At 37.3% G+C, this 20,687-nt stretch overlaps 1 protein-coding gene across 3 annotated transcripts in view; it reads left to right on the forward strand.

Annotated features, from left to right (window-relative positions):
• Window positions 1-12,169, forward strand: part of CSKMT (citrate synthase lysine methyltransferase) — a 131,863-nt gene extending 119,694 nt beyond the window's left edge. For all 3 annotated transcript variants that reach the window (XM_044075634.1, XM_044075635.1, XM_044075636.1), the window contains one exon: window positions 11,402-12,169. In XM_044075634.1, the coding sequence (XP_043931569.1) occupies window positions 11,402-12,060 (659 nt within the window). In that variant the 3' untranslated portion in view covers window positions 12,061-12,169. The remainder of the gene's footprint in view (window positions 1-11,401) is intronic.
• Window positions 12,170-20,687: the final 8,518 nt, after the last annotated feature.

Here is a 20,687-nt window from a genome sequence, read left to right on the forward strand (position 1 = left end):
ACAGCACACTGCTGCCACTGTAAATCATTGTAGATTAAAAATACAGCTCATTTTCTCTGCACTACTAACAAGAGAATCTAAACTAGCAGCCTAAAATACAAAAAAATAAAATACACCCTCTCTGCACTAAAAATATCCTGGAAATCTATATAGCATATTAAAAACATATATTCAGCACACCTGCACTGTGTTAGTAAGGTGGGAGCATCCTTGAGTACACATTCTAGTTGTAATCTACTCAGTCCAAGAAAAACAAACTGGCAGCAGCTATACTAAAACAGATGTACTGTGGAAGTGACTTCACATACATAAGTGTGTGCATGAACACTAAGTGTATCGGGCATCACCCATTGTTACAGTCAGTGAGAAGCAGCAATGGAACAAAAGTTAAGTTCTCTAATACAGTAACATTATTTTACAAATGTATCAAGCTTTTTTTTTTTTTTTTAATAATGCCATTGTATAATCACAGTAAATCATATCACTACAGATTTACCCATGGCTAGTTGTGATTAGTTGCACCAAATATGGGTAAATCCTACATCATCCACAAACAATAATGATATACACCTATTTAACAGATTTCAGCAAAGTTAAAATGCTCGTGAAAAACTCAGATTTAAGTATCTCAGCAATTGTAACAGGAAAACACACACTATGAGCAGCAGTTTTTTGGAGAATTGCCCTTACTCCAAGGTAAAACAATCTTCAACATAATATTCATACATATATGTGGAACGGAATGTGTGTGTGTTGAAGTTATTTCATGCAGCCCATTTGCATAGCTTATGGAACACACCCCAAACCTTGCATTCCGTACAAGTTATAGAGCTAACCTTTCAACAGATTAAATGCATTTGCTTAAAGTAATTTGATTTTAGGAATATTAAAGGGACTATAAAACAGTGCAAGTATTAACAACTCTTGCTATATCCACTGTGGTACACCCCCGATACATACACACGCACACATCCGTCGCTGTTACATACTCCTTACCAGTTCTTCAGCCAGCCAGGATATCTGTCCCACAGCTTCCGCTCACAGCATACGCGTTCGCCAGCCATTGCTGTAACTATTACCGAATCCATAACTGTTCCCGCTCACAGCATTTGAGCACCAGGCAGAATGAGCTCAATTCTGGATCTGAGCTCAATTCCGATAGGCTGGCAGCACTCACGGTGCGGACATCATTGCGCACACGATGACATCAGCAGAAACAGTGTGAAAAATGTAAACAACGTGGAAAAAAATCGGGAATGAAGGGGTGCCACTCGGGAATCATGACACCCCTTCATTTGGACCCCAAAACTCGGTTAAACCCGAGTAATTCGGGACAGTTGGGAGGTATGATAGGATCACATGACCCCTTAATTACAACTGTGGCAATCGATTACTGTGTTAAAGTAACCACTTAAAAAATGCAATTGTGAAATATATCAAATAAGAAAGTGTGTAAAATCACAATCTGTATTTAATACAAGTACTTTGAAGAAGTGGAAGGGTAAATCAAGAATCGGATACTAAATTTTAAATGATGTAAGCGCTTTCATCCGTATTTATTAAAATGAGCTTCAGACAACAAGAGCAAAGTAAAGAACACAGTTTAAAATAACCCTCCCCTCAAAAACTTCTTTACCACTTATACAAGTCATATCTTAAAGATAGCCCCTCTCTTCAAACATTTTAGATAAAATGTTCAGTTCACTGCTAAAATAATCTGTACTCAGATCACACTCACCAAATTCTTAATATGTTGAGGGTGGTTACTATGATAATCCAGGAAGGTATTAGAATATGTAGGCTTTCTAAATAATTTTGACGTAAAACAACAGTTATTGACATCCTTAATTAGAGTGACATCCAAATAATCAATATTGTCGACCGAAGCCGTACCTGTAAATTTAAAACAAGGACAAATCCCATTCATGCAGTTTAAAAACATTCCAGCATCTCTAGTCTTATCTTTCCATAGAATGAAAATTTTGTCCAGGTAACGTAGGTATAAAGACCAAATGTCATGGAATTCTAAATTGAAAATATATTTTTTCTCCCAAGAAAACAGGATAAGGTTAGCGTGTATGGGTGCACAACTTGCACCCATTACTACACCCTTAACCTGTTTAAAAAATTTCCCACCAAAGGTGAAGTAATTGTCTGTAAGACCGAACTCCATAAGTAGCATAATAAAATTTACAATATCACTACTTAAAATTGAAAGTTTACACAAAGCATCATAAAAAAAATTTCCAGCCCTCCTTTATTGGGAATGGATGTAAAGAGGTCATCTACATCTGTAGTAGCAAAACTACAGTTGTCCAAATAATATTCATTTTTGATTTTCCTAAGAAAGTCCCATGAATCCTTAAGGGTATTTTAGATCCTGTTAATTATATTCTTAATTATAAACTGTTATGGGACGCAACTATTAGTCTAAAGGGTGGGGTGTCAATATTTTTATGGATTTTGGGAATACCAGATATATTGAGGATAATAGGATGCTTGTTCCTAAGGAAATTAAACAAGACTTCATTAGTAGCCCCTTGAAATAATGTGTCCTCAAGCATTAAACATATCTTCTGCTTAGCTATATTTATCTCATTCAATGAGGCTACGATATAAGTATCAGTGTCGTGTAACATATCCCCTATTAAACTTGCATAATCCATACTATCCATAATGACCATCCCCCCTCCCCTTTATCGGGTTTCATAATGCTAATATTTGGATTTATGCATAGTTTTTGTAATAGTTTGGTTTCCTCTTGACTCAAATTAAAAAAAAAATGAATTGTGGTAACTGTAATAGGCTTTGTAAATTTCCTGTACAGAAACTTTCTCGCAGATTGCTATTAATGGGTGCAGTGGTGGGTTGAATGTGGCTTTCCTCTTGATATTAGGACTCTCAGAACTGTTCTCGATTCTGAAACATAACCTTAAAATGTAATTTTCTCGTATACAGTTTGAATTCTGATAGTAACTTGGCTATATCACACCTGCGACTTGGGACATATTTAAGCCCTTTCTTAAATAGGGAAAAATGGGTAGATCCAACCACCTGTGAACTGTAATTAAAAATGTTGAATCCCTGAATACCTCAAAGGCCTCAATAATCCCCTCACCATCTAAAACTTGTTCCTGCTGATTTTCTTCCATTGTTGTTTCTGCGCCCTGTAAGTCTTCCCTGCTGCCTGTTGTGACTGGAGTAAAAAATGATTATTAAATTAATGAGTTTTATTACCGATCCTTTCTGATCGCTAAAGCACTGGGTACTCGTCTTCAGGGGCTACCCCATTGTTATTATTGTGAGGCTGATTGTGGGTATTGGGTGTAGAAATATGTCTGTTGGGACTCTTACTCTTCTCCCCTACAGCACCTCTATCATCCCCTTCATTGTCAAAATACACTTCTGATTTCTTTGAAAAATATGCCTCAGGGATAGGATATGCAGCGTGATTGCTGTACACAAAATCATCAAGTAAAAGTTTATTTTATTTTCTGGCCATATTAAGCGTAACCTGTTCCTCAATCCTATCAAAAATAATATTGTACTGATTTTCAAAACTTGTAAAAGCAACATTATTTGATATCTGCATGTTTAATCCATTAATTTGATCAAACATTTTTTGAATATGATTATTAATTTTAATTAGAAATTGCATTAATTCAAGAACGTGACAGTCAAATATACACAATAGTTCATCTTGACCATAAATGACTCCATTTGGGAATTTAACATGTGCAGGCCTTTTGGGGCTCATTTTAATTTAATACGTTCAGCAAGGTATCCGTTATCGCACTGTAAGGCACGTACCTTGCTCAGTTTCTTTTCAAAATTCCAAAGCATTTCTTGAAAATCTGGAGATCCATGATGCGTTGGAGAAATAGGAACTGAATCCTTTGAAAATACAAACTGTTGAGCCTTATTTCAAGGTTTGTGGTATTGCCCTCCACTATATTAAGCCTCTGTCCACAAGGAATATCATCACCATTTGATGGAACACTGGTCTTTTCTGTTTTACCGTATTATCTGTTTCCTGGTTCATCACAGTGGCTCTTTGAGAGCATGTTGCAAAGACTTCTGGGAATTGTAGTCTTTCCAGGGAGGACTGGATTTGTGAAACCTGGTGTGAAAGCAGTTTAACCAATTGTGATAGATTTCCATCACTAGCTGATTCAATAGTGTTAGCCAAACGTTCAATAGGAGCAGCATTAGCCTCAGATAAAGGACATGCTCCTAAACACTCCGCCATCGTATCAGATCCAAAAAGACGCCTCAGAATAAAGGGTTGGAATCAGTGTACGAATGAAATCCCAATCAGTACAACATGGTTATACCCAGGTAACCCGTGTAAAAGGCAGACAGTTCCAAACGCTGTGAATAAAAGCCAAGTAAATCCACACAGCAAACCTCTGGCAAAATAGTACACAGTAAAATAACAAGCCAAAAGGAGGAAATGCTGCCAGAATAATATAACACCCGAGCTCTGAAGCAATAAAATCATTTATTAAGTGCTCTCGTCCTATTCAATAAGGACTTCTTCAGAATTAAAAAAAACTGCCATACCATCCTGTTTTAAAAACAAAACAAAAAAAAAAACATTAATAGGATCACATTAAGCAGCAAAATTGCACACTGGTCCAAAAGGATGACTGACTCATACTGGTTGCCAAATGTATGCAATATTATGAAGCAAATACTATAGCAAAAGATAGCTATTAATTTTTTGTTACTAGAAAATGTGTTTACAGTGAAACATGAAATCTTATAAATTCAGTGTTCTTTATATTTCTGTGCATTATTTCAGTTTTATCAATATAATTCTTGTAAACTGTGAAACAAAATTCCTTCCCATTCATGAAATCGTAGCAAAACACAAGCCTCTTAGCTTCCCTTAAGGACTCCTCTCGAACCTCTTATAAGAACAAATTCAGAAACAAATGAAACAGAGTCCAGACTGGCCGTAATCTTTTATTATAAAACGTAAGTGCTTTCAGGGTAAAAAACCCTTCATCAGACAAAGTTCACATAACCATGACAGTCTTTAAATATTAAAACATTTCTAAAAGTAACCAATTACTTCCTATACTTGACCCACCTTTTCTTTAAGGCTGGTTTTAAAGGTACAGAACTATTTAACCCAGGTGGGTTGTCAGCAGCCAACTTGTATAATCCATCTTAACTCTGCATAGACCATGCCCCCCCCCCACCTTTTTTTCATCTGTGCAATATGCAGAACCATAAAAAACAAAAGTATGATCTGGAAAGCTAGAACATGCTGGTACAATGGATTATGTTTATCCTTCTGTCTAATAGATGACAAGTGGTGCAATATTCTTGTTTTTAACTTACAATTAGTTTTTCCAGCATAAAAACTCAGACATGACTTGCAGCATGCCAAATAAACCACATTGTCTGTATAGCAATCTGCATAAAACTCACGTGTATTTTTTATTTGTAACAGGATGTATAAATTATTTAAACCATTCACATTTCAACATGCTTTGCAATGCCTACAGGGAAAAGTCCCTGTTCTCATGTGTGCAGAGGAAACACTGTTAGCCTCCTTCTTATTTTTCAAACCAGGTTCTATGCATAACATGTCTTTTATATTATTATTTCGCTCCTAGGTAAATCTAGGTTTCTCATCTAGAATATCCTTCAAGTGATTATTACTTCTTAGTTTCTTCCAGTTTTGCTTATTAATATCAAATATCCCATACACATTGTTACTATAACGTAGCATTACCTTGGGTTTTATGTCATACTTGTGGTGGCAGGTGAATTTGGAAGCAAACAAATCACCTGGTTTAAATGAATATATATCTATTTTGCCCTTATTAAAAATTAGATCTGCTAAGGTATAAAAACACAACATACAAAATTTAAAATGTGTTTACAAAAAGTTGTCAGCAGATGACACCAGAGTTAATACAAATGTGAAGTAATGGTAAAAATCCCTTCTGTATGTAAATACTCTTTAACAAACATGATTTTAATTTATTTATTTATTTATTTATGTATCAGAATATTTGAATAGATTATTTTAATATGAAGGAACAGTTTTTAATAATATATACTTTTTAATGATGATTTTTTATGAAATTTATATAAATTGTTAAGTGAATTAACAAAATGAGAGCAACATAATGAATTATTAATTAGACTTGAGGCTTATTTGATGATTTTAAAAGCACATTGACAATTGATTGGTTAATACTTTTTTAAATGGATATAAAAGATGTATGGTTTAGTTTAAAATGTAATCTGATGAAGTCCATTTGGACGAAAACGCATGTATCAGGAAGGCGTTCATGATTTTGGGATCAACAACATTTTTATTCGTGTTTCGTGTTTGTGTTGTGTGGATTGTCATCCTTACATTAAAAATTGAGGTGGTTTTTGCAGTCGAGTCTTCCGCCTCCTTTTTTCTGGAGTTTGGTGAATTTGGTTCGCTACATTTTCTTTTGTTGGTGCATACTTGTTAAATAGCTTCAACTTATCTCCCTGGTGTTCTTTATTATCAGAAAACCATGGTCTAGCCCTAGCTTCCCTGTTACTGTTCTTAGTTTTTTCCTCTGAATAGCCCTTTTCCTTGAGATGTCCATTTAACACATCTATTTCTTTATAAAACTCATTGTCTGTGCACAGCCGAGAAACTCTGTATCCTTGCCCTTGCATAATATTATGAAAAGTATGTCTAGGGTGCATACTACGTGCATTCAAATAATGATTTTTCCAGCATTGTTTCCTATGCAAGGTGGTGTTTATCTTACCAGTTAAATTTTTATTTAATGTGACATCTAAAAAGGCAATGGTCTCATTGCTGTGCTCCACTGAGAACCTAAGAAAATCTGTAGTTTTCTCCAGATAATCAACAAAGTTTAACAGTTCATCACTGACCTGTGCCCACAACAAAATATCATCAACAAATCTGGCATAAAAAATGTAAAGTCTTTCATAGATGTTCTTGATGAAGTCCTCATAATGTATCACGTTAAACAAGTATGAGCTTAGTTTTATCAGTATAACTCTGTTACAAAAGGTCACTGACATTGATGTGATTCTCATGCTTGAATGCATCATGTTTTAAAAATCTGTGCTTAGCCACCTGGTTCATGGATGAAAAGGTGCTTAGGTTCAATTCACTCACCTGGTAAACAAAGAATAAATAAAAAAAATTGCACATCACTAAACCTGCCACAGATGATTAGTTATCATTATTATTTCAAACATCTGTGAAGGAGGAACATTACCTTACATCCTGATATGTAAAATAGAAAGTGATCTGAAAAGGTTACAATATGCTGAGGTGCTGTTCAGAGTGCAGCATAGTGAGCACACTTGACACTTCTCAAGAGACATAGGTCAGGATCTGGTTTTGTATGCAGTTTGAGAATCTCTATTCTTCTAGTCCTAAAGGCTGTGCAGTGCCCCCTGCCACAATAAATGCATTTTATACCCCTAACTGGGAACAGGGTTTTGTATGTTAACATGAAATTGACATGTAAATGGAAGATTGTTTTAATGAACATTCTTATGGAAGGGTTGTTGCACTATAACAGACTTATTGTCGGAGTGGTATCATCTACATGTTAATTTGGTAACGGAGTGAGTATTCCAAGGAATTGCCAGTATGCATTGTTATAGAGCTATTAGTCATATAAAAGGGGAATCACTTGGGTTATTTATGAAGAGTCCTAGACTGGTTAGCAAAGTGTTGCTTCATATAATGAAGACATGAACTTTTCAGAGATAGCATTTTATGATCAGGGTATATAATGTGGTTTGCATTCACAAGAGAATGTAACATTGAGCTGTAGGCATCTAAGTCTCTGAACACATTACAGTTCAGATTGTACTACAGACATTATATGCAATACTGCTGGACAAGTTTAAATGGAAGTGGATGGATGACTGAATTAATGTTCAAAAACTCAAAAGAAATTATCACACTGGACAAGCACTGCCTTTCTTTGACTTTGATCCTTCTTTACCTGTTAAGGTTGCCTGGGATTCTCCACTGCAAGGAACTGTCTGCACTCTGTTACATGAACTCTGCCATGCTATGGATATGAATGGCATTTACTTTAATGATAACAACTAAAACTGAATGTGACTGTACCCATGTAGACATCAGTAGTCTTTATCTTGGTCTAGGGAGTGTGGAAGTATGACAAGTAACTACACAGAATGACCTTTTATGCTGGTTACAGATTACCATTTAATGTACAATGCTTTTAATTCTTGAGGAGAGACAGTGGTGTTGACTGTGATGGTCAAGGGCTACAGTCTCATGATTCATACCACTGCTGCCTAATTGTGACAGTATGGGCTTCAATTCTACACCTGTGGTGTGGTATTAATGTCAGTATGCAAGGGGAGACTGACCTTATAAGCTTACAGTAAATGTGCAAGGCTAGTTTTGGTAGTAGTCAATACCTGGCCCACCCAGGTAAGGGTAGCACAGATCAGAGTTATAATCACTTGTTGTCCTAGATTTCACTCATTTTTAGACTAAACCCAGTGCTTTCCACTGCAGTCATACCAGCATATGTCCAGAATTATTTTTCTGCATACACACACACACACACACACACTAGTTTTCAGGAGAGGTTAGTAATATCTCTGTGGTACCAACACCCCTTTCCAGCCTTTCAGTAACACTCCCACCAGCTGGACCACTCTGGAACACCAAAGACACAATTGCTGTTTACTCTTAAAATAAGCCATTAAATATTTTATGTTGTCCAGCAGCCCAGGAGGAGATACAGGCAAACCCTCTGGTCTGTTAAAGGAGACAAGGCAGATTACCTAAATGATGCGTGCGTGTGTATTTATTTGTTGTAGATGACTTGACTCACAATTTTATATATATATATATATATATATATATATATATATATATATATATAGGGTTCCTATTAGATGACCGAAGATTTGTTCTTTCGAATGCGTCTTGGTCAAACTTGAAAAGACGAAAAGGCAAAATGACGAAGCTGCATATAAGCAAATTCTTTCCCTGGGAAAAAAAATCGCTTGGCCGCGTCTATTACTTTGCCGTTTTCATCACTGTAGCGCGATCTCGGAGTTGGTATATTTAAGTAGGGTGGGTGTGGTGGGCGAAGCCCCCCACTTTATGTTTATAAGTGTTTTTCGCTGTTCTAAGCGTTCCAGATTGTAAGCTTTCGCTTACATGGGGTCGAAATTGGTTCGAGATGATTGTCACTGTTGAAGTGACACCCTGACCCCATGTACAAAATGGGAAAAAGGGGTTGTGGATGGATGGATGAATATATATATATATATATATATATATATATATATATATATGCATCAACTTCTGCTTACTGAAATCCCACTTAGTCAAACCTTATAATGACGAGACGAATTTGCCACAGATGTAGTTTGACGAACACCCAGATCACTGTAAAAATAACTCCAGGAAATGAACCACTTGTCCAGCAACATGTCAACAACAAACTGAAGCAAATCAAACCCACCCAAGTGGGCTTCACAACCCCATGTGTGAGAGGGTGTAACTAAATATACCAACTACAAGATCACAGTATAACAGAAAAAAGGACAAAGTTCACCATGGTGACCAAGTGGCTCATTTCCTGGAGTTATTTTACAGTGATCCAGGTGTTCGTTGTTATGAAGTTCAACAAAGTTGAATTTTGGAAAGGTGAAGTAGATTCCTAATACATATATATATATATATATATATATATGGGTTCACTACATATGACCGAAGCCCATTTGACTGAGACCAAATGACCGAAAACTCATTTGACCGAAAAACAACACTGGCAGGTATATGCCCTGTTCCTCACTGTAGTGCGACCCTGGAGTGAGAATATAAAGTTGAGGGGGGGGCATGGGGGGCTTAATTGCAGTTTATGTACTATTACATAGATATGTAGCCATTAAAAATGCATTAAGACGTATAATATCCGTAAAAACTGGTTGCAAAATGTGGGGGGCTATGCCCCCCACACCTCCCTAACTTTATATTCTCACTCCAGGGTCGCATTACAGTGGGGAACAGGGCATATACCTGCCAGTGCTGTTTTTCGGTCAAATGAGTTTTCGGACATATGGGTTTTCGGTCAAATGAACTTTCGGTCATTTGGTCTCAGTCAAATGGGCTTCGGTCATATGAACCCTCGGTCATATGTAGTGAACCCATATATATATATATATATATATATATATATATATATATATATATATACACACACACACACACACACACATATATATATATATATATATATATATATATATATATATATATATATGTATGTATTAGGAATCTACTTCACCTTTCCAAAATTGTATATATATATATATATATATATATATATATATATATATATATATATATATATATATAGAGAGAGAGAGAGAGAGAGCTATCATGGTTTCCAAGATGTTTAGATTGTTTAAAGATGTGCTTCAGAATTCCATTTTCAAACAAACAAAAAAAAAATCTGTGGTGAATCCTGTCCAGGTAGGAAATCTTTAAATGACACATGTGACTGCACATAACTTATACATGAAATTACACAGCTACTAAGTGTCAAAGAGTTAAATAAGGTATTCTTGAGTTGTATACTTCTGATGAACGTCCATTTATATGTTTATTGTTTTTGAAGGTGGATAAATATACATTTCAATTGGATTTGCTATTTGGAATTGTATTTTTTTAATTAATTTAATTAATCAATTTATTTTAATTTGCTCTGGTCCCTATCTATCAATCTTCTGCCAGTTACACTTTTGGCAAGCCCCTCTCCCTCGATGAGAGCATTAACGCACATTTTTTCATTGGCATGAAAAAATGAAGCATTCTTGGAGCGGCTTTGTCATCTCAAAGTGGGATTTGGTTTTGACTTAAGCTCTAACTCCCCTCTATGCATACTCTTTGAGGGCCAAGGGTTGGAATGTAGTGGGCCTTTAAGATGCATGTCATCACCTTTGTGTGTGATATGACCAGTTGGCATTAACCCCTTAAACACAAGCACCCCACACATGATCCCCAGTCTACAGCATAAATTCTATAGATGGAAGTAGGCCTCAAGCACTTGCCGTGCCCCTCCTCTAAAGAGAGAGTAGCAGGCTGTCACATTTCTTTCCTCTTCCATACCATCTCCAACCAATTCCCAAGCCACTTTTTGATCTTGTGTCACTTGGGATGTGATTGAAAGGTTGGCTTGTTTGCTACAATAGTGTGAGCCCTGAAAATTTTAAAGTGGTTAAATTTGGTATTGTAGAATCTTATTTTACCAGCCTGTTGTGTCGCCGAGCATGTTTTCCACTCTGAGTAATTATGTCCAAATACTGCTGTTAGAAGTTGCTTTGCTGAAACAGTCTTAATCTGTTTTGCATTTTGTTGTAGATGACTTGACATACAACATGGACAAGAAGGCCACTTGGGATCGATTTTATACTGAAAACCAGGCTGAGCGTTTCAAGCACTTTGACTGGTTCTTTGGCTATGATGTGGTATCTGAATTTTTGCTGCCATTCATCAGAGGAAAACACAGCTTTTCAGTCTTAGATGTTGGATGTGGAACCTCAGATGTTGGACCTGGTCTTTACAAGCATTCTGCTACTCCAGTCCATGTTTTCTGTGTTGATTTTTCATGTGTTGCAGTTGAACATATGCGTCACCAATTCTTGAACCTTCCCAAGCCAAAAAATTGTAGATCTGAGCTACATTTCATGGAATCGGATGCCACTGAACTTAAGGAGTTTCAGTCACAGTCTTTTAACCTTGTTTTAGACAAGGGGACTTCAGATGCTTTACTGAGGGCCAGTGATGGTGCCAAGAAGGCAAGCAAAGTGTTGTTGGAATGCTTGCGGGTTTTAAAGCCTCATGGTAATATTTTACAGTTTTCTGATGAAGATCCTGATGCCCGCATTCCATTTTTACAGCAAGCTAATAAGGACAGTGGTCAAGATCTAAGCATTGCTGTACAGGAATTGGGCAGCTTTAGAGGAGTCAACTATTTTATGTATATTATAAATTTGCAAGACCTAGGATCAGTGTTGTAGTGAACCAGACATTTGAAATGTGTAACTTGTAATGTGCATAGCTGTTCTGAATATATAGCTCTAACCTTATTTAATCAAATGGAATGTAAAATAAACTTCTAAAACCATAGTGATATTTTATTTTGTGTGACAGTTTCATTCACAATGAAGATTACCAACTTATTTTCTAGAATGAAAAGCATATTTAATTTTGCTTATCAGCTTGATGGGCGATGTGGATGTTTGGTGACTCAAACAGAAAAAAAGTGTGGTAGTTAGTAATGTTTTTCTGTATAGAATAATTAGAACAAGCCCTCTCAACCTGCTGCAGAGGTCAACGTGAATGGTGAGGCTAAAAATGTCACTGTCCATGCTTAAATGTTTGCAGCACAGTAAAGAAGAAAAGTAAGAATAACTTGTTAACTGTTTGGTTAAAAGTTATTTTTCTATGAATACTTAATCGGAGGAGATGGAATACCAAGAAAGTGCCCATTTATATAGATAGCAGTGCAAGTGTAGCTGTCGCTTTCACCTCATCAGAGAGCTCCATCCATCTGGATCTCATCCCTTCGTTTTGTGCTGCACTTCATGAAACCTGTCATACTGTTGCGGGCAGTAAATTCTTACCAGAGTCTATTCCAGATCCACGACTTTGTGTATGGATAACTTGTCATCTCACTGACTAACAAATATAGCTTCATGAATGCCCCAGCCTATTGGACTGCTACCACAGTGACTATAGCTCATTCACACCAGCTGATCGTAACACCCCAAATCATACATGGTATTGACATATCATATCCATTACATTACATTGAAAGCCTGGTAATATACCCATTTACCGCTAAAGCACTCTAATTGGCAGCTGTGTATAGTTCCAAATGCACAGAGATGCACTCAAAACACATACAACCATGGAGCAGAAAGATAGCTGAAAATATCAGTTACAAGGAGAGATTACATCAAAACAGGGTGGTATTATCTCATATTCTTAGTATTTGTAGGACCACAAGTCCCAGAGATGGAATTCCCAGGCTTGTTATTAAGGGGTAGCTGTACCACTGTGAAAAGCATGTCATCACCAAAAATCACTGGTGCTTTGTACAGATGTTGACCATGGACTGTAAAGGATGAGGTGTGTATGTGTGTGTGTGTCCTGTACAATAATAAAAAGTGACTGGTGTACTCTACTTCCCACCAGCACTCCTGTAACCCCCTGGAAGCCCTTGTATCAGACAGTGTGAGCCATCTAAAATGGATAGTGACACAGCACACAAAATCATTATCAACTCATTCAAATGGAAATGGCAGTGCTGACCACAGCACAGTACCAGTGCCTTCTAGGTAGCGTCTCATGCATTTAATACAGAGGAGTCAATGGTTGAAAGTCCATGCTCTTGCTTGCTCATTGCTGCCATTGAAGGAATTCAGTCTAGAAAATTGTACAGAAACCTCCCTGAAGTTGAGAAGTACAGTTATAGTCTTCTGGTGTCCATAGTGAACAGTACCAGGGACCTGCAGGATAGTAAGGTCTGATTGCATGATGAAATAATCCCCACCAAGGGAGCATGTGTTGGGTGTACACAATTCATAGGCTCCTAGTGAAGGTTGAGCAGAAAAAGGACATGCCCATTGTTTATGCACTGATGTCAGTTAAAGGTAAGAACTGTAAAACACACTGTGCAGTCAGTTGTATGAGTGCTGATCCATTCTCATTTACTCTATCACCTCAATATAGCATCACTGATTTGAAAGGACATTGGTAAAGTACATATCAAGTTAACAGTTAGCTGTGGTGGTGCAGCGGTAGCATTGTCACCTCACAGCAAGAGGTTCTCCCGTTCCATTCTTGGCTGGAGCGCCTTCTGTGTGGAGTCTGCATGTCCTCCCTGCAGTCGAGTGGCATTCGAAAGACATGTGTGAATGGGCGTGCCTTCGTTGAAGGTTGGGCGTCGGGCTGGCACATCAACACCATAAAAAAATTGACTGCCAATCATTAGCGGATCGGAGCTCTGCTGTGGCGACCCCTAACTGGGAAAAGCTGAAAGAAAACAACATATCAAGTCAACAGTAAGAAAGAAAATGTACAACATAAGGATCGTTGCTGCAGGAAATCATATATATTTGGAATAAGGCACAGATGGACAGTCTTCTAGACATATTTTCAGCAGTCAGGCACATTAGGGGCACATGGTTGCATTCACACATAATGATCATTAGAGAGCAACCTGCCTGGAAAAGAATACACCAAGTGCCTTTCTTTTTGCTGCCTGAACTAAACAGTCACTGCATTTACTTTCACCAGTTTTCTATCATATTTTGGGCCTGTACTTCCAGATAGAGTTAAAGGTACATGTTTGACTATATCTTCTTGACTATCATGAATCAATCAAGAATCACTTACTTCCATCAGTGCCTTCTTGAATGTGCTCTGCTCTCTACATAATTAAGTATTCCTTCTCAGTAAATGTGAGGTAGAGGTAGCATGCACCCCTGGTTAATATGTGACATTAGGAAGCTCGTGAAAAAAAAAAATGATTCAGCTTGGACACTGTGAAAGGTATATCCACCAGACACAAACAAAAATAACAACAATATTTGGAGCAAAAGGCAAACGTAGCAAATGCAGTAAAATCATATATAAGAAACAGCATTCCTCCATCGGTACCACTAAACAATATTGGAAGATATTAAAAACAATGGATAAGTTGTAACTCATTTTGAATTATCATAACACTTAAGTATTGGTCTTTTTTTAACAATATAGAACCCTTTACCTCCACAGGCAAATAATTTGCAAAGGTATTTTCTTATTGTTTCTTACTGAAGTAATCATGCTTTCATTATGTAAAGTGGGGTTTCTGATTCTGAAATGAAATATTTTTAACTTGAGTTTTTTTACTGAACTATATTTAATATGTTTAATAAACTTGTATTTGTATTTCTTGTATGCCGAGCAGCTCCCAGGTACTTCCTAATTCTGAGTCATGCGGTCCTGCATTTTGATGATGCAGTAGAGGGATAACCAACGTGTAGTGCATGGAGGGTCCCAATTATGCTATGATATTTGGAAAAAGACAAATCTGTTAAGCACTAGAATGGTGCTGCTGAAGTTGTTGAGGTCAGGTCTCATGCAAGGCAGTACAAACTGCCAGTACAAATGGCCGCGGTAGAATAAAATTTATTTCTGCCTACTGTCCATCAGTAACATGTCCCTCACTTCCTCTTCTAAACTTAGAAAGTTACTAGAAGAACAGCATGTGTGTTCACCTAATTTTCTGAAGGATACCAAGTCTGAAACCTAAATTTTGTTAAGTGTCTTCAGTCCTTAGTAACTTGTCTAAAAACCATGGACTTTGAGTAACAGACCCAACATATGAGGCAAAAATCTTGACAGTTGAAATGCATTGAATGTGAGTGTAAAGGTAAAGGATTGAGTTACACTGCCTTTCTGACAGTGCTCGCCAAGTGCTTTACAGCTTTGAAGCCAGCATATTTTTGTTTTTCCTTTAACTAGTAGTACATGGAGCAGATAAAGCTCCATGCACTAGAAAGAATTATTAGCAAGTTGCTGATACTAATCTAATATTATGTGCTCTTGACATGGATGCCAAGATCCACTTTTCTACCTGTGCTCTCAAGTTGAATTTTTCCATGTCTTGAATGCATAATAACGTGTTTAGTGTAGGCAATCTGTTAATAATCCATGTAGGGATAAGCATAGACTGCAGCACACTCAATAAGTCATGTAGTCTGGTAATCCAACAATAAATCAGTGAATAATGAGAGTACATGTGTATTCAAAAAATAAAGGTAAAAGAGAATTGAAACAGGATGAGGCAACTAGTAAAATATAGTATGTAGCAGACATGTATAATAACCCACAGCACTGTAGTAAATAGTTGTCTACCATCAGATGGTCACTCTTAGGAAGAAAGCTAGGGGTATGTGAATTACTGCAATGATAGCCTACAGTAAGTAATGATTGTGTGTTATGCATTGACTGTATTAGTGCTGGAATGAAACATTTTCATTGATCTGAATGGGCATCTCGGCAAAACAGAAGGTCCATCTGTATGTGGGACTAGGAACTGCAGGCAGTATGTGGGAGGGCAGACTGCCTGCACTACCACATTCCATATACAAGTGGAACTGTACTGCAGGCTTTGGAAGTCAGGTGGAGGATGAGCCTAGGACCATGCGCATGCATGTCAGAGTATAGTGTGAGCCACCCCCAAATTCCTGTGTGAATGGCTTGCAGTGTTCTGTTTTCAAAAGTAAATTTAATACCGTAATGAGCTAGTGGACCAGGAAACCCATCCCTCACCCTGGATAGGAAAATGCAGGTATGATGGCCATGCCACCCTACAGGTGGATTCCTGTCCCGGACAGCTTCAGGGCTATACAGCTCTTCCTGTCTGTCAAATCTTGTTCCTGGTCATCAGTGTCAGGTCTGGCATACAAGTAGGTGGAACTACTTCAGCAGAGACCATCAGCTGGGCCCAGCTGCATTGGCAAGTCATTGAATAAGTTTGTGCTGTACTCAGAATATATAAGGAGATTCAGTAACATAACATGTTACAGAATCACAGCAACCTTTCCTGACTTAAGGAGAGTGCCAGTAATTCAATATTTCAAGGTATTGAACTACATATGGTTTCCCTATGACATCATCCAAATGTGCCAACAGATGATACAGAATCAGGAAGCAACTGAACAACTGGTCAGTATATAGTACTTAGAAGTACAATTTTTAACTTAAATAAACCCACTAGTGTAACTAACATAACAACTACATATTTTAAATTCAGAAAGCGTACTTTTCATGAGGAGATCACAATTACAGCAAAATGAAGTGGTAAAAAAATTGCACTTGACATTTAAGCTCGTTAATCCTTAGAACACCTAAATAGACATAAAAAATCCGGACATATAAAATATGCAACCTCTTGCCTTTCTACTTTAAAGCCATTATCTCAAAATAGATGCTAGAAGCATTGCAGGATACTGATATTTATAAATCAGTTAACGATTTGCCACTTCATCCTAAGTTGTTTAAAGGTCAGTACAATATATACACAAACCATTACAACAGATTTACTATTCCTTACACATGGAGCATGCTGCCATTGTCCCAGTACCTAAGACAATCAAATGTCAGACCAGTAGCAATACTATACCTCTTCGCTTAAATAGGTTCACAGGTAAGTAGGCTAGCTGCCCTTGCAGGCCATTTAAAGCATAGCCAGTTTACCTTGTTGTGCTCAAAATAACCTATCCCATTTGATTATAGATTGGCCTTACCCATCCCATGGTCAATAATTATATATTACCCCTAATGAGAATAACTGAGATCATAACATAGATAATTTGTGGGGCTCCATGCATGAGATAAAGCATTTAGGGCTAAAGGGGGTTGGCCCTGCAGTAAATTTTCTGTTTCCTACATAGACCTAAGTTGCATATCACTATGGACTGAGATGAACTTTGTTTTATGTGGATAGGTAATCTGCTTCACAGGAGCAGTGTCCTCTACGAGATATACCTGTCCCTCCAAACCATTCTGTTGGTGTTACAGAAGAGGTTTAGATCTCTATATGGAGTATTTCTGCTCCCATTTGACTTACTGATGTGCAGTAAATCCATCAGTAATGGATTTGTGATGCCTTATGTTAGACACAGATCGCCTGTTAGCAGTCTGTAGGATACCTAGTATAGTGACAAGGCTTTGAGTCAGTCCATGCAGGACATGTTGTTTAGGTGTTGTGGCTCTTTAGTAATGTATCTCTGTGGGTGTTCCAGCTGTTGCATGTGCCTCGTCAGATACATGCCAAAGGGGGCATATATTCAATGATTGGCCTAATGTGGGTTGAGTAAAGGGGGGACAATGACCTCTCTAGATCTAGAGAGAGTACATTTGTTTAAGCTGTGCAATGTACAAGGACTTTCATAAAAGAATAGGCACATGTAGATCAAATGTTATGTCATGGTCCACATAAGTTCCCAAATCCTGAATAACTAGGTCAACTGTTAGGGGCATATAGTCAATTTGGTAGTTCCCTGGGGTAGATGAATTCACAAAGGATACTATAATGAATTTTTTTGGCATTTAGATTCAGTCCATGATTTAAGCAGCAGCAGTTTATTTGAGCCAAACATTCCTGTAGGATGGCTAAGTCATTTGGAGATTCAGTGACTGCTCCTATCTTGTAGTCATCTGCAAAATTAGTCAGCCAGTGTCCTTTGGTATTGCCTTTTCCTTCAGAAGAATAGATGCCAAACAGGAGAGGTCCCAGCACAGAACCCTGAACGACTCCACTGGTGACTGATCTCTATAACTTCCCCTATTTTGATTATCTGCAGCTTATCTATGAAGCATTTGGCAATCCAATGGGTGACATAGGGGTTTATTCCAAGTTTGTTTACTATTTCAATTATGCCTGAGTGAAGAATTGTGTCAAAAGCTTGGGCCAGGTCGAGGTATGTGGTGTGTACCATTTTGCCTTCATTCACTGCGTTTGGTGACCTTTTCAAAAAAATTCACCAGGCTGATGAAGCATGACCTGCCATTGACAAATCCAAACTGAGACAGGTCCAGCATTTGGAGGTTCCCCCTGTCCTGCTTGATTAATTCCATGATAAGTCTTTCCATGGCTTTGCATATGAATCTGGTCAGACTTACAAGTCTGTAATTGCCTGGGTTTGTGCAAGGTCCTCCTTTTTGCTGTGAAATGACTGTAGCTGTTCTCTATTTATTTGGTGCAAAACCTGTATGGAGGCTGAGACTGATGATTCTCTAAATTCTGCCCTGTGTTATGATCCTCCTATCAAATTCACCCGACCATTCCAAAACTTAGGAGGAGGATAGGCCTTTTTGTTAAAATATTCCTTTCTATCCTGCTCAGTCTTTCCTATCTTCTGTTCTTTTATTTTATTACATCTGTGGCCTACATCAACAAAAACTTGATCAAAACGCTGTTTAAACTCTTCAAAAGTGTAATGCAAATAATTTTTTATATTCTTTGTTTTCAGTTTTAGACCTAACAGGTAAAGAAGATAAGCAAGGGATGGTGCAGAATGCTCCCATATTAGTAAGGACCAGATAAAAGATGTTATTCCCCCTACTGGAAACTCTGACTAATTGTTCCAGTGCATTTGTATTGACAAAGTCCAGGAATCTCTGTGCTTGTGCGCAAGTGGGTGGTGCAGATTTCCCATTCTATAGGTGGATAGTTTAGATCACTTAGGAAAATGGTGTTGGGTTGAATACTTAGTGATTCTAGTTTGTGTAGATAGGTGTGTGTGGCTTTCTTTTGTCATTGAGGTAGTTCTTTTGCTTGCTAATGTATGGTACAGGACCTTTCTGATGGTTATTTGGACATGAAGAAGCTCTAGTGCATCATGCTGCTTTACCAGTGAGTCTCTCCTGGATCTAGATTGAGGTACTACCACCTTTTTTCCCCTCCTCCACAGTAGTTGATCTAAATGTATTGAAGGCATGATAGCCCTGCACAGCTGGACTGCTGTCCACTGTTTTAAACCATGTCTCATTCACTACAGAGATGACAATGTCTTCCAGGCTGACAAGGTAATAAATAATACATTTAAATAGTGGAAAAGCTACTCTAAAATTAGTAGAAATAAAAAAATACATAAGGAAATAAATGTAGATAGTGAAAAAGCTACTCTACAATTAATAGAATCCATTACAAAGTAATCTATCAAAACATCGTAAATGGGCTTTTAGGCAGCTAAGACTTCCATACAAATACTCCAGTGTATGCCCTGTTTAAAACAAGAAAAGCCATTGCAGTACAAATGATGACAGAAGCTTACAATTGTTTGCACTCTACTCAGCACAGAGTACCCACAGCCCCTAGGTGGCAATAAATATGTACAGCTTCATGGGATTTGGTAATACTAAACTGCTGTTACTGTCCACCACTAGCTACACTGTGACAGAGAAGCAGATTGCTCCCTTGATTCCTCCTCAGGCAATACTATGTCAGTTGTAAGGTCCTACTTCATAAATATAACAGAAAATGCTTTTTTCAAAACTTGCACCTATTGCTTGGAACTTATTACCAAAAAGTATCAGGGAAAAAATTAATTCCATTCAATAGAATATATTTCAGCATTTTACTAATGATCACAACTGTAGCTGTTTTGACACTGGCCAACCACCTAACATTGATAAGCATATCCAAAAATGTGCAACACTGTATGCCTAGAACTGAAACAATTTGGTATGTATTTGTACATACCATCCTTTATTGCACAATTATCATAAAACAACACATATGTACATTTGTATATCTAATTATACAAAATTGATGAACAATTATTTCTATATTTGTACCTGGCATTTCTTTACTGTATGCTGACTTAATCCTACTTTAATGTTTGATCAGTATTATAATATAACTTTATTGCCATCTTGATATACTTTCAAGGATTGTATAGCAACTCATAATAGTATTCCAGTGTTCAAAAATAAAGTTGTGAATGCCCATATGACATGGATCATAGATGAAAATAGCATATGTACCAGCCCACCAACCCTGTTAACAGATCAAATTAATAAATAAAAACTAATTATGTATATATATATATATATATATATATATATATATATATATATACTTTTT

Source organism: Protopterus annectens, chromosome 6.part1, assembly GCF_019279795.1.
Source record: "Protopterus annectens isolate FY-2018-M chromosome 6.part1, PAN1.0, whole genome shotgun sequence".
Taxonomy (NCBI): Eukaryota; Metazoa; Chordata; order Ceratodontiformes; family Protopteridae; genus Protopterus; species Protopterus annectens.